We start from the raw sequence: 27,366 nt of genomic DNA on the forward strand, positions 1-27,366 counted from the left end.
GCCATTCACCTCTGCAGCGAGGGGTTCGGATCCCGGTCTCGGCTACATGTGAATTGAGTTTGGTGGTCTCAGCCCGGCTCCCGGTGGCTGTGCTATGCGAGGTAAGCCTGCGCTTAGTACGCCCACCCCCCTCCCACAAAAACCACCACACTTACACGAACTCGAAATTGGGTTAACATGCACGCACTTTGACCACGTGGTCTCTAAAAAGAGAGGCGAAGGACTAACGGGGCTGGTTGAGCGGGCTAATCCTCTCACTCCCCTATAGGGAGTCCCTCTGCCCCGTTGGGCTTCAAAGCGGAGCAGGTAGGGCGGGCTGTGTGGAAGGACCCCCTCACACACCCACCATTGCCACCCGGGGCATGGAGAAAGGTGGCAGATTGCCTCTGGGGGAGGCCTGCCTACTCCCAACTCCTGCAGTCCGGCTCCTCTCTCGAGTACACGCACAAAATACACAAAAAAAAGCTTTTATGAAGTTTTTGTTCTCCCCTGAATGTCCTATGAGGCAACAGGACCCCTGACCCTCTGTCTGGACAGTGCTGATTTATCCAATGCTGATCACATGCAGCCTCCCAAGAAAAAAATAACTAGCAATACACACCATGTGCAGAGTATCCCCAAAGCTCTGTATCAGGAGATGGATTGGGGACAGTGGAAGAAGGGGGGAATCGGAGAAGCCAGGATCAAACTGCCTTTTTACGCAATGCAGAGCATTAACCCCCATTTACTGCATATGCAGCCTTATTCTACTGTTGTGAGTTTACTAACACTGTAATGCCAACATTCCCAACTTGCAAATCAAAAGCTATGTCTGCATTGTGTCTTTAGCAGAAGGTCTCTGTGCAGGACTTGAGGTTCCCGATGATTACTTGGTTTCAGGTCTAACTGCGCAGCTCAGAGGTGATTGGCTCTTGGTATGTTGTTCTCCTACATTTCCATAAGAGGCAGGATATTTTCCTGCTTCTGCCCTGTGTTCCCCTTTCTCTTTTCAATAAGGGAGGTAATAAGTGGCTGATAAAATCATCTTCCCTCATTGGTGCTCTGCAGCTGCACAGCTGACTGATAATTATGAAACCACTCCCATTAGACCCACTCTGCACAGAGGAACACAGGGATTTCTTCAGAACTACAAAAGGTAGGAATCTGCAGCAAAGGTTGTAATGATCCTTGCAATGTACAGAGATCACCCAGAGGGTACATTTATTTTTTTTTTTTTCTTCCCTCAAAAAAAGTGGAGTTGCGCTTTAAACCTTTAGAACCTTCCATCTTGACAGAAATTCTAGCACTTCTATTACTGACCTCCCCTCCCAACCCCCTCTAATCAACTGAGTGCTCACCTATGTAACTTCAAACTCCCTGACCCCCCCCCCCCCCCCCCCCCCGCCTCTACCTCCTGTGTAGTTTCTGCATTTTGAATAAATATAGGAGACCGCCGTAGATAAACAGGTACATCTCATGTAGGAGGATTTGTTTCATCTGAGGCAAGTCACTTCATTGGGTATATAAGGGTTACAACCACTTAAAGTAGAGAAGTCAGCATAACAGCCAGTAAATAACATTTTCAGACACCAGAGCAACAGGTTACAGCCTCCATGTTTCTTTCACGATGGGATTACTTTAGGGCCAGTTCACATCAGCGCACGTTTCTCGCACTGCAATTGCTTATTTTAACGACTCCCCAAATGCAGGTTGCAAATGCAGTGCATTTTCCTGCACCGGATTGCATGGAACAGAAGTACTATGTGATCCAGTTGCAGTGCGTTTCTGTAAGTAGTGCCTGTGCTACTTTTTTGTGTGCTTTTTTAGCATTTTCAAAATGACTGGACTAAAATCGCACCAAACAGAACTGCATGTGAATCCTACAAGAACGCACAATGTGTAATCCTGTGTGATTCCTGGTGTGTACTGACTTTTGAAGTATAAGGACTCTTTCACACGGGCGGACCGTATGTCCGCGTTTTCATCCATCCGTGTGCGGATGGAAAAGGGACATACATTGGTCCCTATGAGATTGCGGGTGTCAGTAGATGAACATCCGCTGACACCTGATCTCGCCCGGCTTCGCAATCCTCCGATTCTGCAGACGGAGAAAAACACTATTTCTATCCGTCATCGGATCGGGTGAACCCCGGCAGACGGTCCGTGTTCATCCGATCCCCCGATAGGGAAGAGCGGAGAAAAGACAGGGCGGTCCCTGCACAGTGTGCGGGGACCGCCCTGTCATCCGACGGCTCAGCAGGGATCAACGAAGCGATCCTCGCTGAGCAAGTGGAGGTTCACCGGGCGGATCATCACTGAAGAGCCCTAAGGCTTGGTCTCTCCGGGATAAATGGAATGGTGGAATAATTTGCCTTGTAACTTTTGATAGAAAGCTGCTACGTAATGCAAGAGGTAATTTTTTTATTTTTTTGGGCCTTTTCTCCATTAGACTGGCATGGACATGATGATGAAAAAGTAATTTTGTTACAAAACTGTACCAGAATTTCTTAAAGGTGTATCTCTGGAAAGGACTAGAACCGTGTAGATGTTTCCAGCAAGGAGATTCATTGGGACAAGTGAGGTGGAGGAAGACGAGGTGTGAGGCTATAAACACACAATGACTGTTTACAGTTCCAGATGCGTCTTGTGTACATTGCAGCCTGTGACAAGGCGTTCCGCCATCCTAATATTTGTCATTGTGCTGCTTGTTCTGTTTTCTGTTCTCATTTTAGTGGCCATTTTGTTACCAAGCGGAGAATACAAGCTATATTTGGATTAATAAAAATAAAAATCTAATAAACATGCCTAGATTTTAACAAAGGCTTTTAGAAAGTTGTCATCTATTGTGTTCTGCCTGTATATAGTGTGTGTAATAGATTGCCTATGGGCCACAGCTTCAGGGACGGCCTTGTTCGTTCTAGACCAGTGGTCTCCGATATGCGGCCCGTGGGCCACATGTGGCCCTTTGCTTGCTTTTATCCGTCCCTTGGGGCACCATTTCATCCACTGATACTAACAGTGAGGCATATTTCCCTCCCACTGATGCCAGTGATGGGCCCCAATTGCTCCTATTGGTATCAACAATGGGGCCCAATGACGCCAAAAATGGGGCACAAATCCTTGCTTAGATGCCAATAATGGTCCCAATGACACCAATGATGGGGCACTCTTCCTCCTGACACCATTGATGGGGCACACTTACTTCCACGGACTCCAAAGATAAGGCATTGTTTTTTTTCCCACTGAGGGACCTTTTCTACTCTCACTGGGCACAGTCTGCCCCCCTGAAGTCTGAAGGATCATAAACTGGCCCTTTGTTTCGAAAGTTTGGAGACCTCTGTTCTAGACTATGATGCATTGGTCTTCAAATAGGGCTGAGGAAAATTGGGCTTAAAGAGGAAGTAAACCCTAAAAAAAAAAAAAAAAAAACACTCTGCAAGACAAAGGCATAATGAGCTAGTATGCATGGCATACTAGCTCATTATTACTTACCTGAGATCAAAGCCCCCGCAGCAGTCCTCGTTCCCCTCCTCAATCACCGCCATCTCCCAGAGTGACTTCTGGGTATTACGGCTCGTGTCGCCAGTCAGTGTGCCTGCGCCATTGTCTACAGTGCATGCGGCGTAGACATCTGTGCCTGTCCTTTTTTTTTTTTTTTGTAAACGCCATTTCTCTTAACAGGAGAAAATCGCCTAACTGCAGAGTTTCGCAGCATTTGGGAGTTTATTTTATCGGCCAGAATTTTTATGCCCATTAAAATGTGAATGAACTCTGAAGTGCTAAACGCACCTTGCTCAGTTGGGTGTTGGGACACCTCGGTTTCTATAATGACCCTTGTGGATCAGAATAATGCATGAGCTACAAGTCCTCTGGTATGAGAAATATGTGACTTATGAACGGTCTTTTTCTAAAACACCAGGGCATAATGTTGTTGTTGGCGCGGGTGGTGACTTGCCCGATCCTAGATGCAGGATAGCTGCTCATTCATTGGATGCAGAGAGGAACGAGTGATCTGAGGAGGTATTCCGGAATGCATAAATAACGCAGTATATAACCTCCAATTGCTCAGGGTTTGTTTTGACATCCAGTTGAATTCCTGCTGCCAGCTGGTCTTAAAAATCAGATACCAAACCGAGAACACATGTTGCATTCATCAACATTAAAGTGCACCTCATTCTGCTAGGAGAAGCCGGGAGCTTAACAATATGTTTCAGGCAAATATGAACATTTGCAATTTAAATAACACTTGTTATCAGAAAAATACCGGGACGGACATTCCTGACCACAGGAGTTGCCAATTCTGAGGCTGTCCAGGCAGATATATTTCATTTAAATACGGCATATTTCTCAGCCACAAAGACTATAAATCCACTTTTTGGGCACCAAATACTGTTTTACATGCCAGATATTACGCTGTAAAAATATCGGTGACTTCACTGTCCTGTACATAGTCTGTTACTAGTAAAGCTGTGGGAAGGCTCCAGAAGGCCCCGCCTACTACAAGCTGCATGCAGGCAACTATAGGAGGGGGAGGAGTCGAGACCAGTCACCCTGCACAAGGAGAGAGCAGCAGTGAGCCGACTTTATTACAGGAAGCTCCTGCAGACGGGACATGTTAAACCGGGTTCACGCTCGCTATTGCGAATTTGAATGCGCAATCCCTGCATCCAATTTGCAATAGCTGGAGAATGTGAATGGCTCCCTATGGAGCTGGTTCACATATCTCTGATGTGGCTCTGATGCAAATTTGCACAGGTGCCCTGTGCGTCTTTTGGTCTGTTTTTTTAGGTCTGAATTTAGCAGAAAAAATTTGGACTGAAATCAGACCTGAAACAGTGGACCAGGACACACAGGAACCCTGCAGGGAGCCGCATCGGCATTGGATGTGAATGGTTTACTGCACAGATCTAGAAGAAATTCACCATCCCAAGGTTCAGATTCAAATCTTAAAGGCCAACTCCAGGCAACGAAAAAAAAAAAATTAAGATTGTTTTGTCTAGATGAGAACAACCGTGTTACTTACCACCAGATACAAACCCCCCCCCACACACACACAGACACACAGCAGATGGTGCTTCTCCATGCCCCTCAGTGTCCTTCCATACAGTTCAGGGCTATGGACCCTAGACTGCTAGAACATGAGGGAGAAGAAACTATGGGAGGGATCTAGCTGCGGGAAGGAGAGTAAATAGTCTTTTTTTTTTTTATTCTCCTAGACCAGGGGTCTCAACTTTTCAAACAAAGGGGCACTTTATTGCCCTTCAGACTTTAGGAGGGCCGGATTGTGGCGAGCGGGGGCAGACAATGTCATGGGCCCAGCATCAGTGAGAATAAATATGGCCTCAGGGTTGGTGGTCAATAGAAGGATCATTCCCCCTATTGGGAGCAATAGTATCCCATCATTGGTATCCATGTAAGATATAGTGCCCTATTGTTGGTGTCAGTGGAAGGAATTGTGCCCAAAGGGATTAAGGCTAGCAAGGGGGCACATCTGGCCCTCGGGCCGCAGTTTGAAGACCCCTGTACTAGACCAAAACGAACAAATAACGGAGTGCAGGCACAGCCCCACTACAAGGGAGACTTTTTTTTCCTGCCCGGAGTTGGGCTTTAACTCTTGAAGTGGCTGCAATGGTTATATACTTGTTTATGAAGTGGCTGCAATGGTTATATACTTGTTTATGCCTAGGGTATCGGTAATTGACACTTCGGGTTCACATGGGCGCACTAGGGCATAAATGTTCTATCCATCGGATTGGTAGCAGTGGGCGAGTCCATGCAGCAGCTGTTTCTTAACTCCCATACTGTAAATGGGATTGCCTGCCTGCGGATGCACAAAACACCTGTACATCCTGTGCGGGGCAATCGCAGCCCTTCATACGGGGGTAGGGTTGTGTACCCCCTTCTGCTCCTGAAGGCTTCCTAAGCTATGCAACTGGTTTCTTCTCTAGGGTGTTCTAACACATACAATGCAGGGATTGCCAAAGCTGTAGTGCTAGGAGGAGAGTTGATCACCGGCTGCTGGAGGAGGGATAAGGCAAGTAAAAGGGCCCTTTGCATTATTCAGCATGTAACCCTTGCAGTGCGGGAGATTTTTTATTTCCCCAGAGTTCAGCTTCAAGAACTGTCTGCATCAATGGCCTGCAAAGAGGAGTAATCTAGAAATTCCGATTTCACTGGCAGCATATATGTTTTGGTTTATTCAGAAAATGGTGAAGTTGAAGGCGGCCATTCTAATATAGTATCTCCAGAAAGAGATGAAAGATGATGGCGTACATGATTCATGACAGGTGTTCTTTAAATAGAGACAGGCGTCCTGCTTAATGATCTGCTCGGATTTTCACCTTTTGACCTTCTCTTCAAATCCCTCTGCTTGCTGGTAACTGAGTTACCTGAAATCGACTTGTTCCCTGCTATTGTGCAGGCCCTAGCAGTGCTGCCAACCTACCAGATTGACATTTACTGGCACAGCCACGTTTTTACTGACATTTCATAAAAGTTACTAAATTACATTTTTTTAGGTGCAAATTTCTGTATTTAGGCTACAAACAAGTACACTAGGCAAATGGCAATGTGATTTAAGGTAGATATTAAGGTAAAAAAACATTTATTTTTGTTATTTTCGATATAATATGGGCAAATTATTTAGTCACATCACGCCCTGCCTCCATCCCCCTGCCTTCACCCTCCAATCTCTCCCCCCTGCCTCCAATCTCTCCCCCCTGCCATCCGCCCGCTCCGCTCATCTGGTTACCAAGTCACTTAAGTAACCCTTGCTCTTCAAAAGGTTGGGCATTCCTACTCTAAGTGGAGAGTATATTTTAATGTTTTAAAATGGAATTCAATTCCTTTTTTTTTTTTTTTTAATACTTGTTGTTCTTTGTGTTCTATGTATATGTCCACAGAAAATCCATAACTACAGATTAACTTTTTGGAATTGAGGAAAATATTTCCTTCTAGACCAAATGATTATTTAATGTAGTGCAAAGGGGAGCCCACTGCAAAGATAACTTTTAGTTTTTTTGCTGGAGTTTTGCTTTAAAGTGGTTGTATATCCAGTGAAGTGGCTGGACTCGTGTAGGAAGATTTGTTTCCTCTCTATCACCTCAGTGCAGAATTTTTAAAGTTTATCTGAGGTTTCCAAAAAGAGTGTAGAGCTGAAATTGCACTCTGCAGAGCTCACTATATTTAAAGTGGTTGTAAACCCTTACATATACCCAGTGAAGTGACTGGCCTCAGGTGGTATATGTAGATGAAACCAATCCTCCTACAGAAGTTATACCTGTTTATCTGCAGCAGTGTTTCTCCTACATTCATTCAAAGTGCAGAATCTGCACAAGATCTCTCTGCTCTAAAAAGCTGGGGGGCAGGGAGCGGAAGTTGCTCTGATTGGAGGGAAGGGACCTTCGCACAGGAACAGAGCTGAGGTTGTCAATTGCAGGCTGTGTGGTGGAGCTCCTTCCCCGTTACCGTTTTTCTCTTGGTTTTTAGGAAAATTTGTCAGTGGTGACTTGTGCAGATAGCAGAGGAATGAAGCAGCAGACATAAATGACACTTGGGGCCAGATTCACAAATGAGATACGACGGCGTTTCTCCTGATACGCCGTCGTATCCCTGTTTCTATCTATGCGACTGATTCATAGAATCAGTTACGCATAGATATCCCTAAGATCCGACAGGTGTAATTGTTTTACACTGTCGGATCTTAGGATGCAATACCGCGGCCGCCGCTGGGGGGAGTTTGCGTCGTAAACCAGAGTCGGGTATGCAAATTAGGAGTTACGGCCGATCCACGACGGTTTTTCGCTACGTCGTCCGTAGTCAAGTTTCCCGTCGCAAAGTTAGTCGTTTTTTTTGGTGCCCTAACTTTAGTCAGCAAGTGTATTGCTGTCTAAAGTATGGCCGTCGTTCCCGCGTCGAAATTCAAAATTTAACGTCGTTTGCATAAGCCGTCTGGGAATACGGAAGTACGCTACGCGCGTCACCGTTCGAAAAAATGACGTCACGGCGCGCAAAGCACGGCGGGAGTTAGGAAACAGAGCATGCGCAGTAGGTCTGGCGCGGGAGCGCGCCTAATTTAAATGGCACACGCCCATTTGAATTGGCCCGCCTTGCGCCGGAGGCCGCGGGCGTAGTTTTCATCGCAAGTGCTTGGTGAATCAGGCACTTGCGATGAAAAATTGCGGCGGTGTAACTTATCTAGGATACGTTACGCTGCCACGATTCTACGTGAATCTGGCCCTTGGTGCTCTTAATTAAGACAAGTATACACTATAGAAGGATATGCTTTGTTCATATTTCATGTCTGAGGTTTACAACCACTTTAATGGTCCAGTCCTCTTCTGGCAGAGGTGTGTGTATCGCAAGTATAGCTGGCCAAAATTGGCAATAAAACTTATTTACAACTTAGAGCTGTTTGCTCAGAGTTTCACCTTGTCTTATTTTTTTATTTTTTTGTACTGTGAAAAACATGGACATTAGTAAATAAAAATGGTATAAAAATAGCAAATGTTATTTATTACACAGCAATGAAAGGGCATCAATTCTTGCTGTTTTGGTCTGGAGCCTATGTGACGTCACACATTTGTGGGGCTTCCCAGGGGCCAAGGAGTTAATCCCGTTAATATGTTGTATAGTCTTGCTGCTCATGTAATGTTGTTGGTTCCTTGTAACATGTATACCTTCCTCCAGAGCAGAGTGCTGAGTCAGTGGAAAGCAGGAATAAACATAGCCTGTGGTACAGTAATGATGGCAGCCGTCCATGTAATAAATTATGTGCATGGACGGAGACAAATGTACGCTAGTCTTGAATTCCCAGAATACAGGCGGTTATTCACCGTATAGATTGGGGGGGGGATGAGGATGGCACACAGGAGGAGTTCTTATTCGTATAGAGCCAACTTCCAGAATATTTGTATTAGAAACGTTCACATCTGTGTACAGAAGAAGTGTTTATAAGAGAGACAAGAACTTGACAAGCTTGCATGAATAAACATCTGGTTGTTATATATATATATATATATATATATTAGTGTGTGTGTGTGTGGGGACCTTTTTGTGTGTATTACTATTCGCATGTCCCACAGTAGTGGGGGGGGGGGGAGGAATTCTACATAAGTAGAATACTATACTTGCAGTGGCTGGGAGGCAGAGATGCTGTTGCTTTTTAATAATTCTGCCACTGGAAAGGAAATTAATATAAACGGTTCTTATATTGGTAACCTATTTGGTAAAAGCAATGATCTTTTAGATAATCTCATTAGCCGGGTCCTCCATCTTGTACCGATTTTTATATTGTAATTTCTTTCTTTCTTTCTCTCTTTTTCTTTTTCTCTTTCTCTTTTTCTGTTTCTCTTTCTCTTTCTCTTTTTCTTTTTCTTTTTCTTTTTCTCTTTCTCTTTTTCTCTTTCTCTTTTTCTCTTTCTCTTTTTCTTTTTCTCTTTTTCTTTTTCTCTTTCTCTTTTTCTCTTTTTCTCTTTCTCTTTTTCTCTTTCTCTTTTTCTCTTTCTCTTTTTCTTTTTCTCTTTCTCTTTTTCTCTTTTTCTCTTTTTCTCTTTCTCTTTTTCTCTTTTTTTTTTTTTTTTTTTTTTTTTTTTTTTTTTTTTTTGTCCTCTCTTTTTTTTGTCCTCTCTCTTTTTTTCTCTCTCTGTGTGTCGCTCTCCCCCCACACACTGATGGTGCTCTATATATATTTTGTATAATCCTAATTGGTGACAGGGTCACTTTAAGGTTTAGCATGTTGATGGGTTTTATTGCTTCCTCATCCACTCTTGTCCTGTCCTTGTTACTTCTGTCATCACAATACTGCACTTTTAAAAGGAATCAAAATTCACAAAAGGAAAAAAGGTTCTGGCAGTAGCTCCACTTTTGGTAACATTTTATTCTAATGGGAGCTCCACCTAAAGCGGTAATGGTCTCAGTTCACACTACCGGTGACCTAAAAGTCTTAACTTTGACAGGCGTCTTCCTGGTGACATCCTGACAACTTGAGTACTACCGTAATTTGATGCACATTTTGGGAATTCCTGTTTTGTCGGATCCAAATCGTATTAATATAGATGAGGATCCAACTTGGAGGGGACTTCCATTAAAGTCTATGGGTACAAGTTGGCTGCAGATATGAGGCTCAGTTCACAGCAGGGTGGATATAAATCAATTTATTTTTCAAAAAAAAAAAAAGTTTTTTTTTTTTTAGATTTTTATCAAATTTAATAAACTGCTTTGGAGTAAACATCTATCTAAAGATGGTTTTCTATTTAAGATGCATTAATAATTGTTTGTTCAGCATGAATTTCTCCCATTAATACTAGTGATGGGGTACTTGCGGTATTACTCATCCTACTGAGCATATCATTTTATAAGCGTACCCCATCACTGGTATTAATGGGAGGAATTCATGCTGAATAAACAATTATTAATTAATCTTAACCACTTAAGGACCCGCTCACAACTATATACGTCCTGTTTTTAAAGATGGATATCTCGGTAACGGCAGCAGCTGCTGCCACAACCGAGATATCCATCTTTACTGTGAGCGGTCCTGTAAACGATAACAGTGGTCTCCGCTGCTTACCGGAGCCGTCGGTAGCGGCAGAGGCGATTGGGTCCTGTCTCCTGCTCGGCTGGGATGCGAGTGAGGGCAAGATGGCCCCCACCCGTCCCCATAGCATAGCAGGGCGGAAGTGACGTCAAAACGTCACTTCCGCCCATACTTCTTAAATCAATATTTTCTTGTTAAATTTGAGAAAAATATTTTTTTGCATTTAAGTCTAAATATGAGATCTGAGGTCTTTTTGACCCCAGATCTCATATTTTAAGAGGACCTGTCATGCTTTTTTTTTTCTATTAGAAGGGATGTTTACATTCCTTGTAATAGGAATAAAAGTGATCCATTTTTATTTTTTTCAGTGTAAAAATTAATAAAATAAAAAAACTTTTTTTTAAAGCTACCTGTCCCAACGAGCTTGCTCGCAGAAGCGAACGCATATATGAGTAGCGCCCGCATATGAAAACTGTGTTCAAACCACACAAGTGATGTATCACTGCGATCGTTGGTGGGAGAGCACTAATTCCAGCCCTAGACCTCCTCTGTAGCTCAAAAGATGCAACCTATAGAACTTTTTAAATGTTGCCTTTGAAAATTTTAAGGGTAAAAGTTTGACGCCATTCCACGAGCGGGCGCAATTTTGGCGCGTGACATGTTGGGTATCATTTTTACTCGGCGTAACATTATCTTTCACAATATATAAAAAAATTGGGCTAACTTTACTGTTGTCTTATGTTTTAATTTAAAAAAGGGAATTTTTCCCCAAAAAAGTGCGCTTGTAAGACCGCCGGGAAAATACGGTGTGACACAAAGTATTGCAATGACCACCATTTTATTCTCTAAGGCACGGATCCTCAAACTACGGCCCTCCAGCTGTTGTAGAACTACACATCCCTTGAGGCATTGTAACACACTGACATTCACAGACATGACTAGGTATGATGGGAATTGTAGTTCCTGAACAACTGGAGGACCGTAGTTTGCAGACCCATATGCTAGGGTGTTAGAGAAAAAAATATATATAATGTTTGGGGGTTTTAAGTAATTTACAAGACTAAAACAGTTTTTTTTTTGCTAGAAAACGCCAAATCTGAAAAACAGCCAAGGTCCTTAAGTGGTAAATAGAAAACCATCTTTAGATAGATTTTTTTTTTTTTTTTACTCCAAAGTAGTTTAATAAATTTGATCTAAAAAATCAAATTTTTTTTTTAATCGATTTATATCCACCCTGCTGTGAATTGAACCTCACATCTGTATATCTGCAGGATGAATTAGTCTAAGGCTCGATTCACACCAATGCGTTTTTTGGTGCATTTTGCAGAAATGCAGGGACATTTTTTAACATGGGTTCCTATGGAACATGTTCACATCAATGCTTTTTTGGAAAGGGTCGGGGACTTTTTTTTCCTGCAAAAAGCAGCGTTTTGCATGTAATAGAATCAATGGACCCGCATCCAAAACGCAAGTACTGCGTTTTGGCCGCGATTTGCATTTTTATTTTTTTGTTAACCTGTTTTATAGCTGGTTGTTAAAGGAAATGTAAAAAAATTAAAATTGATGTAAAACAAAATTAAAAACGCAAAAATGTCAAACGCAGCAAGCGCTGCAAAAAGTACTGCAAAAATGCTCAAAAGCAACATGCATATGTGTGAATCGAGCCTTGGGTAGGGGTCTCCACATTCCTCCCACAATATTTTTTATCAAGAGCAGTTTATTAAATGTGATAAAAATCAAATCGATTTTTAAATAGAATAAAAAATGTGATTTAAATCAATATCCCATTATTTTTTTAATCGATTTTTATCCACCCTGCTGCAATATGACTTTTTTGAATTTTAATACCGCTTTAAAGCTTTATTTTACAGCAATATCTAACCAAGAAAGAGAGAAAAAAGGAAACGTGTTGGTTTCCCTGAATGTAGTGCCCGGTGTGGTTGGTGATCCTCCATGTTTCAGGTGTAATGAGGGAAATGAGGAGCAGCTGCCTTTTACAAATGGCAATGCTGGAGAATGGCGGGGGGACCGGCCTGAAGTGTTTTCATGTAAGCGATAGGCCGTGTAGTAAGGGAAAGGCATTTGCTTGTCAGGATGACTGTGTGCTCTGAACTGCTGACATTTGACTCTCATTACTAGCACCAAACTGAGATTTGACTGCTGTCTCCTCCCCTCTATCCTGGAGCCGTGCTGCACAGGGGAGGCAGGCAGGGCTTGTGTGAGTGTCCTTCTTCTTGAGGATTTCTTTGTGCCAATACAGAAGTGCTTTGTGGTTGGCCATCTGGGCCGGGAGGATTTCCTCGCAATTCAAAGCATGACGTGTGTCGCAGTGCTCTGGGATTTGCTGTGAAAGCTCTGGAGGTTGCGAGGAAACGTTGACAAAGTCGACTTTGGGACGTGTGAAATAGGTGCTAGGATGGAAGCCAGCTTGCCTGACCTCACGTCTGCGGGGCTTTCCTCAACGCTGGGGAACCTCAGCAATGGTAACGTATGCGTTCTGTCATGGCTGCGCCTCAGAGGGCATATGTATATATAGCTCAGGAGACTTCTTCGTAGGTCACAGCTAATGCTGATCATTTTTTATATGCTTACTTTTATCCCCCTCCTTCCTAGAGATTGAGTGATTTTTAAAGTTTCATCTGGCAAAACTAAAACGTGCTTTAACTTGGAATGTGCCATTTAAAGTGTACCTGTCACCAGAGGCAGACGTCGTCTTGGAGCAGAAAATGCAGAGTGTTCTTGCATTGGGTGCTTACAACAAACCTATGGCATGAGGCACAAAGTACGTCATGCTCCACACACCATTGCTGGCTTCTATTGAATTGGTGTGCTAAATGTTGGTACAGATTAGAAAATGGTCACCTTAAGCAGGTGCCAAAAAACGGATACGCTTTGTTGCTTCGTATGCAGCAAGTGAATTTGCATACAGTCTCTGCATTTGGAAGTATTGAAAACATTAAAGTGACCCTGTCATGAGAAGTCATTGCTTGTAGCTTGGCTGTGTTTGATGTCAGTGTTTTTAGGTCACCAACCCGGAACATGCATGCTCCAAATAAGGGGTCTCCAAACTTTCTTAACAAAGGGCTGAGTTTACTGTCCTTCAGACTTTTTAGGGGTGCTGGAGCGTGGCCAACGAAAGTAGGAAATGTGAGATTGGTGGGGGGTTTACAATGCCCCATTGTTGGTGTATGAGGGAGGAATACTGCCCCATTGTTGGTGTCAGTGAAAGGAATAGTGCCCCATGACTGGTGTTACTAGACGGAATGGTGTCCCATTGCTGGTGTCGGTCGAAGGAAAAATTCCCCATGACTGGTGTTGCTGGAAGGAATGGTGCCCCATTGCTGGAAGGAATGGTGCCCCATTGCTGGAAGGAATGGTGCCCCATTGCTGGAAGGAATGGTGCCCCATTGCTGGAAGGAATGGTGCCCCATTGCTGGAAGGTATGGTGCCCCATTGCTGGAAGGTATGGTGCCCCATTGCTGGAAGGTATGGTGCCCCATTGCTGGAAGGTATGGTGCCCCATTGCTGGAAGGTATGGTGCCCCATTGCTGGAAGGTATGGTGCCCCATTGCTGGTGTAAAACGGAGAAATAGTGGCCCAAGAGCCAGATAAAGGTAAGCAATGGGCTGTGCCTGGCCTCTGGGCCACAGTTTGGAGAGCAATGCTCTAAAGTGTTGACATTCCTTGCATCTATACTTGTTCAAGGTCAGTGAGGATGCACTGAAGCCAATGTATGAGAGCCAGGTATTTAGCATTTTCAGAAGGAATGGAAGAATTGCAGGCAATGGATCAGCTTGACAGGCCGTTTGCATTTTCAGAGAAAGGTCAACAATGGCCGCCTACATTTTCCTTTTATGAGCACTTTCCTTCCATCAGTATCTTGGTGTATTGTCAGCGGAACACATGGCTGTTTTATCACTATTCCTGTGCTGTGCCCTCTGGAAAATTCAGGAAATGTTACAGCTGCCCTCTTTCTGTAATGGGCCTGATGTACAATAACATTTGAGTAGCTACTATATTAATACATATATTACTTGTCCGGATACTACGGGACTCATTGTAAATCTTCCCCAAAGAGTCCACATAATGATTTAGGTTGCAATGTGTCGGCAACATTTTTATGTATTTGCTGTGCCATATTTTGATGGGTCCTCATACAAAGGCTTGTAGATTCTTCCCTCATTGGCCTCTAGTTTTAAGAAAGGACCAAGATGCTCGTCATTGAGCCTGCACTGTAAAGTGACTACTGTAAAAAAAAAAAAAAAAATGCATTAAAGGCTAACTCCACTTTCGTGGAAGTAAAGTGTATCTATATGTGACACAAGTCACAGTGTAATTAAATGTTAGTAAAAATGACCTTTCCTTTTCAATATTCAGCACTGTCATTTTCTGTAAAATGCAATATGGCTGCCTGGAGGCATTCTGTACACAAATGACACTAGGTCTTCTTTTCGGGGAGGGCTGCAATATAAGCCCTACTTTAAAGTGGTTGTTAATGATAGAATCCACTCTCCTGCATTGGTGTATGATGTGGAGAGTGTGTTTCTGTGGTATGGTTGTATCAAGTACCTTCCGTACAGCGCTGATCTCTTCTCCTGGCTGTCAGCGGGGGCTCTCGGTCCCCCTCCCTGCAGTGTTCAGAGCAAGGAAGACGGCTTGGGACTGGCAATGGAAGCTGATCTCTGCTGCTCTCATCTCCCTGGGGTCAGTGGGGGGGATCTCCCTTCCTCTGCAGGTGCTCAGCTGGTCTCTCCTCGTCTCTTCTTGTCTCTTGGGTGTCAGCGACTTCGCCCCCCCCTCCCTCTGCAGGTACTTATTTCTCCTAATCTCCCTGGGGTCAGCGGGGGGAGCTTGCCCCCCCCCCCCCCCCTCTGCAGGTGCTCATACTGGGGATTCCTGCATGGCAAGCCCTACCCTGAAAATAAGCCTGAGTGTGTTTTTGGTTGCCAAAATTAATATAAGACCCAGGCTTATTTTCGGGGGGAAACACGGTAGAATACCATTATTGTCTCTTTACCTTTTTGTGTTGAGCCTATTGCCGGCCATACACATGTTGAATTCCAGACTATTTTTCCTTTGACAGTCACAGCTTTGAATAATCATTGGAGCTTCAGCCATTTAGATCGGGCTGCAGCAACAGCTGATTTTCATGCAGCCATCAAATTTGAATGATCGGCATGTTGGAACATTTTTGGAGAAACACATTTCTAATTGCTGGGAGAATTGTGCTTGAAATCGAATAAGAAATGCACATGAGCTTGTGACCTGGAAAGAAGAAAATTCCCAGCCATGAATTTTCTTTTCTGTAACATGAGGCGAAATTTAAAAGACTTGGTCCAATTTTGAAATCGATGGTGGCACAGAATGCACAGTTCCATCATCGATCGACAGATTGGGTTGCCCGTAAGAGCAATATGCCTGTTGTAAAAAAAGCCACATTGTGCATGGACACATTGGCCAACATCTAGGAGTTTTAGGCAGAAAAAAATGAGCGCTCAAAAGCCTGTAGGAGATGCAGTGTGCATAAGGCCTGTGCTCAAAGAAGCTCAATAACATGCAAAAGAGCACAAAAAAGCACAAGCTTCTTCAAGCTTTTAGGCAGAGAAATGAATAGATCAAATGCCTGTAAAAGCAGCTTTTTTTTTTTTGGCGCTGCAGTGTGCATTAGCCCTTTGGGGTGTTTTTTTTTTTTCCTGCCTGTAAACTCCTGAAACCACCTATAGGGGTTGATTTACTAAAACTGGAGGGTGGAAAATCTGGTGCAGTTTTGCATAGAAACCAATCAGCTTCCAGGTTTTCTGTCAAAGCTTAATTGAGCAAGCTGAAGTTAGAAGCTGATTGGCTACCATGCACAGCTGCACCAGATTCTGAGTGCTCCAATTTTAGTACATCAACCCCATAGTGTATATCAACACATTGAGCTTTTTGGAGCTTTTATTTTTCTCTGTCAGCCAAACGCCTGTAGGAGAAGCTTCTTTGAGCTTCAGTGTGCATCAGCCCTTCGAGGCAGATAAGTAAAATAAAAACTAAAAATCCTGTAAAAGCAGTGTGTTTTTTGTTTTTGTCTTTCCTTTTTGAGCTGCAGTGTGCATGGGCTCTAACCTGCAGAGATTGCACAAGTTCTATTTCTGATACACATCCAGACAGCAGGACAAAGGCACCTCGTCATAAATCAGACAGATAACCACTACAAGTGCTCCCAGAGCAGTGTTAAAGTACAACTGGTTAGAGCTAAAAAGTTAAAAACAATGTGCTTAAAGTGGAATTCTTTTTTTTTTTTGTCAGAACAGATTAAGGTTGGAATGCCTGTCAGATTTTATATTGTTGTCTGGATCCCCGCTAAGGGTTCTTCTGATTGAGAGGATTTAATTATTTTGGCATTCACCTCTTACACATGACTTCCTTGCTGATATCCATATTTACTGAGTGTTTCAGAGTTCAAATTTTGGAGCCTAGTGTTCCCTGGTTCCAACAACTGTGTTCTGTACGTTTACAGCTGAGAAACAGAGGTGCAGATCCTAAACCACCCTCCCAAAAATTGTGGCAGAAATCCACTACATACTGTACGGGTCAGATTAGGACCGGCCCTTTGGACCGATACTATAGTTTCAGAATGGCATTGACGGTTTACTGTACGCTTCTTCCTGTTTGGCATGTTTTTAGGGTCGATATGGTAGCACAGTAGAAGTTAAAGGGTCACTAAAGGATTTTTTTTTTAGCTAAATAGCTTCCTTTACCTTACTGCAGTCCTGGTTTCATGTCCTCATTGTTCGTTTTTGCTCTGATGTTGCTGTAATTCTTCTCTGTTCTGGACACTTCCTGGTTGTCTGTTTCCTTATAACCACAGTACTGGGAGATTCTAGTTTATTTTTCCAAACCATCACTGCTCTATGGCTCTGTACATGCACAGAGGCAGGATAACATGCAAAAACGAAACTAGAGGTACATTATATTATTGTTTTTTTATCTATTTGTAATCAATTTGAAAAGGAATCAGTTAACTATTATGTCTCTATACCCTGTAAACAGTCATTTCAGCAAAAAAAAAATGTCCTTTACAACTTCTTTTAACCTGTATTCAGTTTTCATGAAGACTGTTAAATATAAAATGGTTGAGAGTTAGACCGCAGATTGGTGTTTTTTCTTTCAGTATTCAGGCTTTGCACTCTACTTCAAAACCCCAGGATTTATTTTTATTTTTTTCAGCCATATGTGTATATAGATTAAAGTTGGTGTGTTTTTTTTTTTTTTTTTTTTTTTTTTTTTTATGTATTTGCCATGAATCCTATTGAAGTATGGCCAAAGCTCTTTTGGCCATACCTCTCCTGTGGGTCACAGGAGGGCACTTGTTTCTATACTCCTGTGACTCAGATGGGCTAAAGTCCGCTGTTGGCTAATGTCGCAGAGCTGGTCCAGGCTCTGCAGTGATCCTGACAATGTCAGGAGCTGGCTCAGCCTCTCAGTGGGTTGCTGAGAGCCTGAGCAAGCTGAACCCACCCCCTCCACAGCCTGCTGCTCCACTGAGCACTGGAGGGGCAAACCAAAGAGCTGGTGACTGACACCATTCTCTGCTCTCTAAAGCCGGTCCTCAAGGCGCCCAAACAGGACATGTTTTCAGGATTTCCCTCAGATGAAAAGGCTGTGGTAATTACTAAGGCAGTGAAACTGATCAAATCACCTGTGCAAAATAATGGAAAGCCTGAAAACATGGCCTGTTGGGCGCCTTGAGGACTGGAGTTGAGAAACACTGTTCTAAAGACCAAGAACTGAGCTATCTGTGGTCTTTGCTTTGTTCTCGGAGGCGGCGGCACAAATCAGATGCGGCACCAGACCATTGCTGCATACACCTAGGTGAGTATAAAATATTTTACTTTTTTTTTTTTTTAAACTTGTATTTCTCTTGTAAGCAAATGGTGCACATGTTTTCAGTTTATCTGTGAATGCAAGACATACTGTATTTATTGGCATATAACACTTTTTTACCCTGAAAATAGAGGGTAAACTGTGCCTGCGTGTTATATGCAGGGGGCTGTGGAAAGCTTTTTTTTCCTGAAACTTCCCTCTTAAAGTTATACGCCGATAAATGCGCCAATTCCTAAAGACTTAAAGTGGATGTAAACCTGAACAGTTTTTTTTCTTTTAATTAGGCTTGCACCGTATAGGGTTTGATGTCGTCCTATGCCCAGTCTTGCCACAAAAAGTTAATCCAGCTCCGAGCAATTCTCATCTTTTTACAGTGAGATATAAACCGAGAAATAAGTCTGTTTCTCCCCCTTGTTTTAAGTGACAGGTGATTTACATATCTCATGCAGGAGCCTGAGAGACCTTGTGTACTCCAGATCCCCCTCCTTCAGCTCTCCCAGGATTGGCTGTTCCACAACTTAGGATGATTGGGCACGCTGAAGTCATGTGGCTACTTTTCTGGGTTTTGACTGGATGTAGCAGAAGTTCAGTGTAAGAAATGCACAGGAGAAAATGCATGTTGACAAGGGGAGTGTAGAGGTGGGTGGGGAGTCTGACATCACGACTCCACCCACCGAACTTCAGGCAACAGAACCACCCACAGAATCTGCAGTTTTTCGGGTCTCATAACAGAGAGAGGGGAGACATTTGACAGGTAAGGATACATGCAGGAGGCTTCTATATCCTTATAGATCAGGGGTCTTCAAACGACGGCCCTCCAGTTGTTCAGGAACTACAATTCCCATCATGCCTAGTCATGTCTATGAATGTCAGAGTTTTACAATGCCTTATGGGATGTGTAGTTCCGCAACAGCTGGAGGGCCGTAGTTTGAGGATCCCTGTTTTAGATCAACACTATGGCAGTAGCTTAGAAAGGATGAGAGTGGGTTTACATTCTCTTTAAAGTAAAAAGAGAGCACAGTGGCATCTCTAAAAACTAAAGTAATGCTATATATTTACCCTGAATTTAAAAACGTACAAACACACTTGTGATAGTGGCATATAAGAAAACCACCAGTGGCAGCCCGTAATGCAGGGGTGCTGCCCCCCCTAATTAACATGTGGGGCGCCGGATGCATGGGTTCCAATGTGTTTGTATAGTAAAAATTAATACATTAAAAGAAACGGTCCGATTTTGGGAAGCAAAAAGTTTCCCTTTGCTTTCTGATATAAAGCAAATAAAGATGCCAGGCCAGTACAAGTGCTCCCATGGCAAGCCAGTTTCTATGGGGGGGCACTCACACCCGAGCTCCGCTTTGTGTATCCATAAGACACAGACCGGGGCTCAGCCCCACACCATGCGCAGCAGGAGCCAATAACTTATGCCAATGTGTCTGAGCCAATGAGGAGGCAGCGAGCTGGTAGAGCCATGAGAGCAGTCTTGTGCACATCTCTGGATCAAGATCGGGCTCAGGCAAGTATAAGGGGGAAGAGGGAGCGGCACACAGAAAGTTTCTCTACATTAATGCAGGGAATGCAAAAAGTAAAAAAAAAAATTCTGCCTTTTTAGAATCTCTCTGTTGCAGAAACTGAAGTAATGGTATGCAAAAATAAAAAAAGGGATCCAGTGGCAGAAAGTAAGAACAGTTCACAAAATGAAATGACAATGGAAAATTTAAATTGTGGCTTTGCGATTGCATACAATTGGTTTTCAGAACACTTTATATCCACTTTATTTTAAGTTTGTGAAGCTGCAGAATAGTGAAGATCTTATTGGGGCATGAATATCTAATACAAACCATTCTAATCCTCTCTCCATGCTCTTGCATGTTGTTTCATAGATTTGACAAGGTGGCTTTGCCGGCATGGCTTGCAGATCTTTCACATTGTTTCTCTGAAGGAAGGAAGTGGTTGGCTATCGTTATGACTTGCGTTTCGATGGTGCGTTTGCAAGCTCTGCAAGCTGCATTATTCACCAAGCTGATTAACCACAGTGTAAATGAATTTCAAAAATCCGTCAACTGAGATTAAAAGCATTTTTTTTTTATTTTACTAAATTAGGTTTGGAGTCTTTAGATTATAATCGCTGTCTGAAATACGCTTTTCATGTCCGTGTATCATTTATTCTGAACGTTTTACCAATAAAATGTTAAATATGGGAGTCCTCTCAACCCAGTCTAAAGCCTCGTACACACGACCGGTTTTTCCCATCGGGAAAACTGCCATGAGAGCTTTTGGCTGGGAAAACCGTCCGTGTGTTTGCGCCATCGCAGGAAAACTGCAGGGGAAAAAAGAGAACCAGCTCTTTTTTTTCCCATCGGGATTTCTGGCGGTTTATAACCCCGCAGTTTTCCTATGTGAAACACTGCGATGGAGCATACACACGGCCGGGATTCCCAACCAAAGCTTTCATGGCAGTTTTCCTGTCGGGAAACCCGGTCGCGTGTAGGGGGAAAAAGTTATCGAGCCGATTCTCGGTCTTCCCGGTGGTAAAAAGTCCGCTGGGAAACCCGTATATGTATACGAGGCTTGAAGGGGTTGTAAAGGTACGCCCACTAACACACAGCTCCTTTATCTGCAACGTAGAGAGAGTCCTGACTCTCCGCTAGTTAAAGAGAGGGGGTGAGCACAACACTCCACACCAGGGAGAAAGCCTCGCATTACTGTGTGCAGTTAGACAGAAGAACAGGAAGTGAGGATTTCTCAGAAGAAATAAGGACATTTAAAAGCAAAATGGAAGGATGAGGTAAGTGAAGGAGGACTGCACTGAGGTAAAGGAAGCTATTTAGGGAAACAAATTGTACCTTTAACAACCCCTTTTTAAGGCTTGGTTCTCACTAGTGCAATGTCAGATGAGACTTCAGCCACACAGAATCGCATGAAAAATCATTGTTTTAAATGGTGTCTGTTCAGAATTGATACAAATCAGCAAGTGATTTTAGTAAAGGTTCCTGTGCTGCTTTGGTGCGATTCTCGTGTGATCTTAGACTCTATAGAATATGCAGAGTTTTTCTAAGTAGCACTAAATCATCGCACTCAAAATCAGATCACAGCCGAACAATGTTTGTGTGTTTAAATGCTACTGTTTAATCCCGGTTTGTCCAGACATTGTACATCACTGTGAAGCATGTTGGTGCCAAAGTTTTTTTTTTTTCTCTCTCTTGTGATGTGCAGCTGCACTAGATATTGTGGAAATGTTGGATTGGTTATTCAGTTTGTATAATAGCTAGTGAATGACAAGAAGCTGTTCTTTTCATGGCTGTTGGTGAAGTGGGTCTACTATGCTTAAAAAGCAACACCAAGCAGTACATTGCACGTTGTGTGAAGGAGCCTCGTCCAATCAGAGCCCCAGTATGTGGCACTCTTTTCTCAGAAGTGTACCGTTTAGTGTTCCTACTGTGGTTTTAGGTTTCTGATTTTTGTAGATGTCCTCATTCTAATCTGACTTTACTTTAGCAACCTCTAGAACCGCATGCTCATTACAATTCATTGTCTTTTCTTTTCTTTTTTTCTTCATTTAAAAAAGATGCTCTGTTAGCTAAGACAGTAATTCCCTATTGTGGTAAATGTCAATTTTTATGAAAGCAAGGGGTTTGGCTCAGAGGTGATTGTTATACATTTGCAATATTATATTGAATATTGTCAGGCCAAGAGAAATTTTCTGAAGCCTGACATGTACAAAAAAGTTACAACTGCTGCCTAATATTGAAGGAACAAAAAAATATATATATAGTGATGTAGATATATATAGATCTTATTATATATATATATATATATATATATATATATATATATATATATATATATATATATATATATATATATATATATATATATATATATATATATATATATATATATATATATATATATATATATATAATCACTGGGGGTTGGACTGATCCGAAGCGCTATTCCTTCCAAAAACCCCATTGATGGGGCACTATTCCTCCCACTGTTGGAAATGATGGGGTACTATTCCTCCCACTGATATAAATGATGGGCCACGGTTCCTCCCACGGACACCCAAATGGGGAACTGTTTCTCCCAGTAAATACCAGTGATGGGGTACTATTCCTCCTCCTACTGAGCATATCCTTTTGTAAGGATTTTATTTTTATTTTTTTCCTTTCACTGACCACCAAACCTGGGATTTTGTTTACGCCCACAAACACTGGGGCATTTTTTACTCTGTGACCACAGTCCACCCCCCTAGAGGAAAAAGGCCCCTTGTTTAGAACGTTTGGAGACCCCTACCTTGGATGAATTCATCCTGCAGATATGAGGCTCAGTTCACAGCAAAAAGCATAAATCTTTCAGGATATTGCTTGGCTTCAATAAACGTTTTTTAGATGTTCTCGGTTAGAACTTCACTTATTGCGTTCAGATCTATTTTAAAGCGCCGGTCAAAGCTTTTCTTAGTTTCAGATATTTTGGAATCTGAAGACTGTGAAACCAACAGATAGAAGAAGTTCTATCACTTCCTGTCCCCGTGTCACTGGGGGAGCAGAATGGAGGGGAAATGTCTCTAAACCTCAGTATGTTGTATTGGAACAGGTGTGAGCCAGGCTCCTCTGCTTTGTGCATTGTGTGCTGTGTACATTGTGTGCTGTGTACATTGTGTGCCGTGTAAACAGTGCTGTTAAATAGCATGATGAAGTGGAGGAGGTGGGCACAGAATGTGCTAAATATGAGACAATAGACTGATACAAAATAAAGTGAACATAGTATTTGTATTATATCTTGCAGTAGCTGCATGTAACATTTGATTGGATATGAATCACATTTTGGAAGATTATCGTCTACATTTGATACTTTTACCTGTTGCTCAGTCTGTTGTCTAACAGATGGCTGGCTCGCAGCACTGGTGCTGTGGCTGCTGGTCCTATCCTTGTGTTCAGTGTTCCCTGCAGATGATTGTTGTTCCAGCTGTTTCTCCTCTCTGGAGACTCTGGGATCCTGTGAATGTGTTTTATTTCTGACTCCAGTGATGGCGGAAAGAAAATGCTTCTCATCTCATTCCTGGACTGACCTGATCTTTTGTAGTCCAGATGTTGTCTGAACCTCCACTGTGGGAGAGGGGAAGCCTGGACTGGAGATGCTGAAGCATACCGCTTAACCTGAAACTACATACTTTTGAAAGTTACGATTAGGGTTGTCCCGATACCACTTTTTTAGGACCGAGTACAAGTACCGATACTTTTTTCAAGTACTCGCCGATACCGAATACCGATACTTTTTTTTAAATGTGTCCCCAAATGCAGCCATGTCCCCCCACATATGCAGCCATGTCCCCCCACATATGCAGCCATGTCCCCCCACATATGCAGCCATGTCCCCCCACATATGCAGCCATGTCCCCCACATATGCAGCCATGTCCCCCACATATGCAGCCATGTCCCCCACATATGCAGCCATGTCCCCCCCCACATATGCAGCCATGTCCCCCCCCACATATGCAGCCATGTCCCCCCCCACATATGCAGCCATGTCCCCCCCCACATATGCAGCCATGTCCCCCCCCACATATGCCGCCATGTCCCCCCCCACATATGCAGCCATGTCCCCCCCCACATATGCAGCCATGTCCCCCCCCACATATGCAGCCATGTCCCCCCCACATATGCAGCCATGTCCCCCACATATGCAGCCATGTCCCCCCATACCTAGATGCCGCCGCCGCATGGGTTAAACAGCGTGCGGGGAACGTCACAGCTTTCATTTGAATAGCTGTAGTATTCCCCGCTGCGCCGCGTATAGACAATCCCCCTTGCTCGGGATTGGACAGACCCCGAGCAACGGGGGTGTCTATACGCGGCGGGAAATACTACAGCTATTTAAATGAAAGCTGTGATATTCCCCGCACGCTGTTTAACCCATGCGGCGGCGGCGTGGTTGCGGTATGCGACGGGGTCGGCTGCGGCATTTGTTGCGGCGGTGGGGGGGTGGCTGGATGGTGCAAGTTTTCTATTTAGGTATCGGGGGTTTTTGCGGGAGCTAAGCAGGTATTGAGTACTTTTTAAAGGCTTAGAAATTACCAGATATAAACAGATGTTTAGATGTGTTAAACCAACCTGTCGCAACTTTTTTACCCCAGAGGGACCTATAAAGTAATTTCCAGATCTCAGGAAACCCCTAGTAAGATTAGTCTATATGGGATCATTGAGAAATTGGCCCCTTTTTTTTTTTGGTGGTAAGTGGAAACGATTCCACCCTTACAGGAGTGGGCAGAATGGCACCATTGCAGTCATGCCGCTGACTCTGAAGTGGCGTTGGACTTTGGACTATTCAGGGATCATCAGATGGGAGGTCGGTGAGCCACGGCCCAAAGAACCTCTAGTCAACCCTGGAGGAACCCTACACAAAATCTTCACCGCGCAGTTAGGCCCCTTTTCACACGTGCGGACCGTATGTCCGCTTTTTCATCCATCCGTTTGCGGATGAAAAAGGGACATACGTTGGTCCCTATGTGATTGCGGGTGTCAGCGGATAAAAATCTGCTGACACACATAATCGCCCGCCTCTGCAAACCTCTGATTTTGCAGACTGAAGAATATCCTATTTTTTCTTCTGTCATCGGATCAGATGAACACTTGCATACGGTCCGTGTTCATCCGCTCCCCCACAGTGTGCAGAGACCGCCCTGTCTTCCGCCGGCTCAGCGGGGATCAGCGGGAGTGATCCCCGCTGAGCTTACGGACATACGGAGGCTGGTCATTACTGATCCTCCCCGTGCGACAGGGGCCTTACTGGTGCGCTCTGTGAAGAGAGTGGTACCAATGTGCTGTAAAAGACGCATCAAACTTTTTTTTTTTTTTTTACTTTTTTTTGTTCTAGTCCCATCATGCAATTCCCTGTGTCTGCCAGCTGCTGCTGCAGGGGAGAGGAAAATCCTCGACAACGCCTGGTACCCTATGGAGCTGTGACATTACCCATAAGCTCCTATGGCCCATCCGTTGTCTGCTCTACCTCTTTCATGCAGCTGCTATCAACTGGCAAAGGGGAGCTGGATCCTGTAACCAGACTGAAGTGGGCAGAAAATAAATAAGGGGGAGGGAGCAATTTTAAGACAAGTTATGTTTATCCCAGAATTCTACTTTAAATTAATACTAAAGAGATTTATTTTTTTTTTTTTTTTGTTTAAAAATAACAAACGTCATGCTTGCCTCCTCTGTGCAGTTGGTTTTGCACAGAGCAGCCCGGATCCTCCTCTTCTCGGGTCCCCTGCCGGTGCTCCTGGGCCCTCCCTCCTGCCGAGTTCCCCCACTAAAGCAAGCAGCTTGTTATGGGCGCAGCCGAGCCACTGCTGTGTGTCCATTTAGACATGGAGCCACGTCTCAGCCCTGTCCCCTCATTGGCTCACTCACTTTGACAGCAGCGGGAAGCCTATGGCGCCCACTGTGACTCAGCTGTCCAAGACTCTCCCTCTTGATTGGCTGAGTCTCTCTTGTGCAACATCGCTGGATGGAGATGGGGCTCAGGTAAGAATGAGGGGGCTTCTGCACACAGAATGTTTTTTTATCTTGATGCATAGAATGCATTAAGATAAAAAAAAAAAAAACTGCTTTTATAACCACTTTCATTTTATGACATTTGAATAAAGTTACTTTTTATTCACATTGTATTCATTGCAGCATGTTGCGATACAATGTACTGTTTAACATGCAGTGCTGAAATAAAGTAGAGAACGTCCTTTTCAAAGCCCACTACTGTGGCTCAGTGTTGTGAACTCAACTCATTGCTCAAGGCAAGGCTGCCCAGTGCAGTTTAATGGTCAGTTTCCAGTTGGGGTCATAGAGAGCCCTTAAATTTCTGTAGCGGTATAAATAAGCATGTACTAACATTAATAGGGTTATCAAAGAGCAACCTTCGGATGCCAGAATGTACCTGAAGCAAATCTGCCGACAGCCAAGAAGCCCCCAAACTAGGGGCTCTGTTATGCCAAGTTGAGTCACTTTAACGCTTGAAGTCAACACGTGGCCTAGCCCTTCCTGCTGGTTCTTATTGGTCATAGACCAGTGGTTGTCGGCTTACGCTGCATGGTAGTCCCTGACTTCACCAAAGACCCGCATATACAGTAATGTGTAGTGCTTTGGGGAAACAAATTGGGCATACTAGAGGAAAAGATGTTCAGTGTCTACAAGTTTTATTGGAGACCTGCTACAGAAGACGGTGAAAGATGGGACAGGTTTCATTAGTAGAGATTTAGCCATTTACTCCCTTGGTCAGCAGCGTATAGACTAGTAGTAGTGATTGAACACCACAATACTCCTCTCCCTTCAGTGGTCCATGTCCCTCACTGGCGCCTGCATCTTCTACCTGGGGGCCGTTCCCATTGGCTGTGCAGGAGTGCAATAATCCAGCACACAGGCACTGAGCGCAGATGTACCGTGAACTGAGCTTCTCGTGCACAGCTCCGTGTACATTCCATAGACTGCGAGCGGACAGGTTTCTTTTAATGCAGTAGACATTGCATGCCTGTTCTGCAATGAAGAGCCTACCTGCTGTCAGGTTTCCATAAGGGGGTCATTTAGCTGGCGGTGGGGGACTGGGGCCAGACGACTTCAGTGTCTGTAGAATACAGCGCCCACACAGCTTCATGGCTTCTGTGTCGTTTGTCAGACCTCCTAAAGGCATATTCAGACATATGCAAGTGCCTACTGTTTAGACATGTTGGCAGCTTATTCTCAGCAGTTTTCCTTTAAGGCAGGAGCTGTCCACATTTAACTTTCTAGTGTTTTGAAGGCGTTCCTGTGAATTAATTTGGCTTAAAATTCAGTTCAGTAAAACAAAAATTGATTTATTGCTCATCTAGCCCGGTATACAAAACTGTCAATGTAACGTGGTTGTTTCAGTGAGTAAAATGCCAGTAAATGTTGAGGCACGTCTGCTCAGGCACGTCCCTTTGTTCCATTTTTCTGCTGTAAACTTCAAATAGTTTTTGTGT

General features: G+C 43.7%; 1 protein-coding gene across 6 annotated transcripts in view; it reads left to right on the plus strand.

The window, feature by feature from the left end:
* Positions 1-27,366, plus strand: part of EML4 (EMAP like 4) — a 239,149-nt gene that overhangs the window by 114,844 nt on the left and 96,939 nt on the right. The window contains exon 1 of one of the 6 annotated variants that reach the window (XM_040351518.1): positions 12,727-12,999. The exons of the other annotated variants lie outside the window; for them this stretch is intronic. Within the exon in view, the coding sequence (XP_040207452.1) occupies positions 12,933-12,999 (67 nt within the window). The 5' untranslated portion in view covers positions 12,727-12,932. Of the gene's footprint in view, positions 1-12,726; positions 13,000-27,366 lie in introns of those variants that run through there. 6 annotated transcript variants of the gene reach the window in all.

The sequence above is a fragment of the Rana temporaria genome, chromosome 4 (assembly GCF_905171775.1).
Source record: "Rana temporaria chromosome 4, aRanTem1.1, whole genome shotgun sequence".
Classification (NCBI taxonomy): Eukaryota; Metazoa; Chordata; class Amphibia; order Anura; family Ranidae; genus Rana; species Rana temporaria.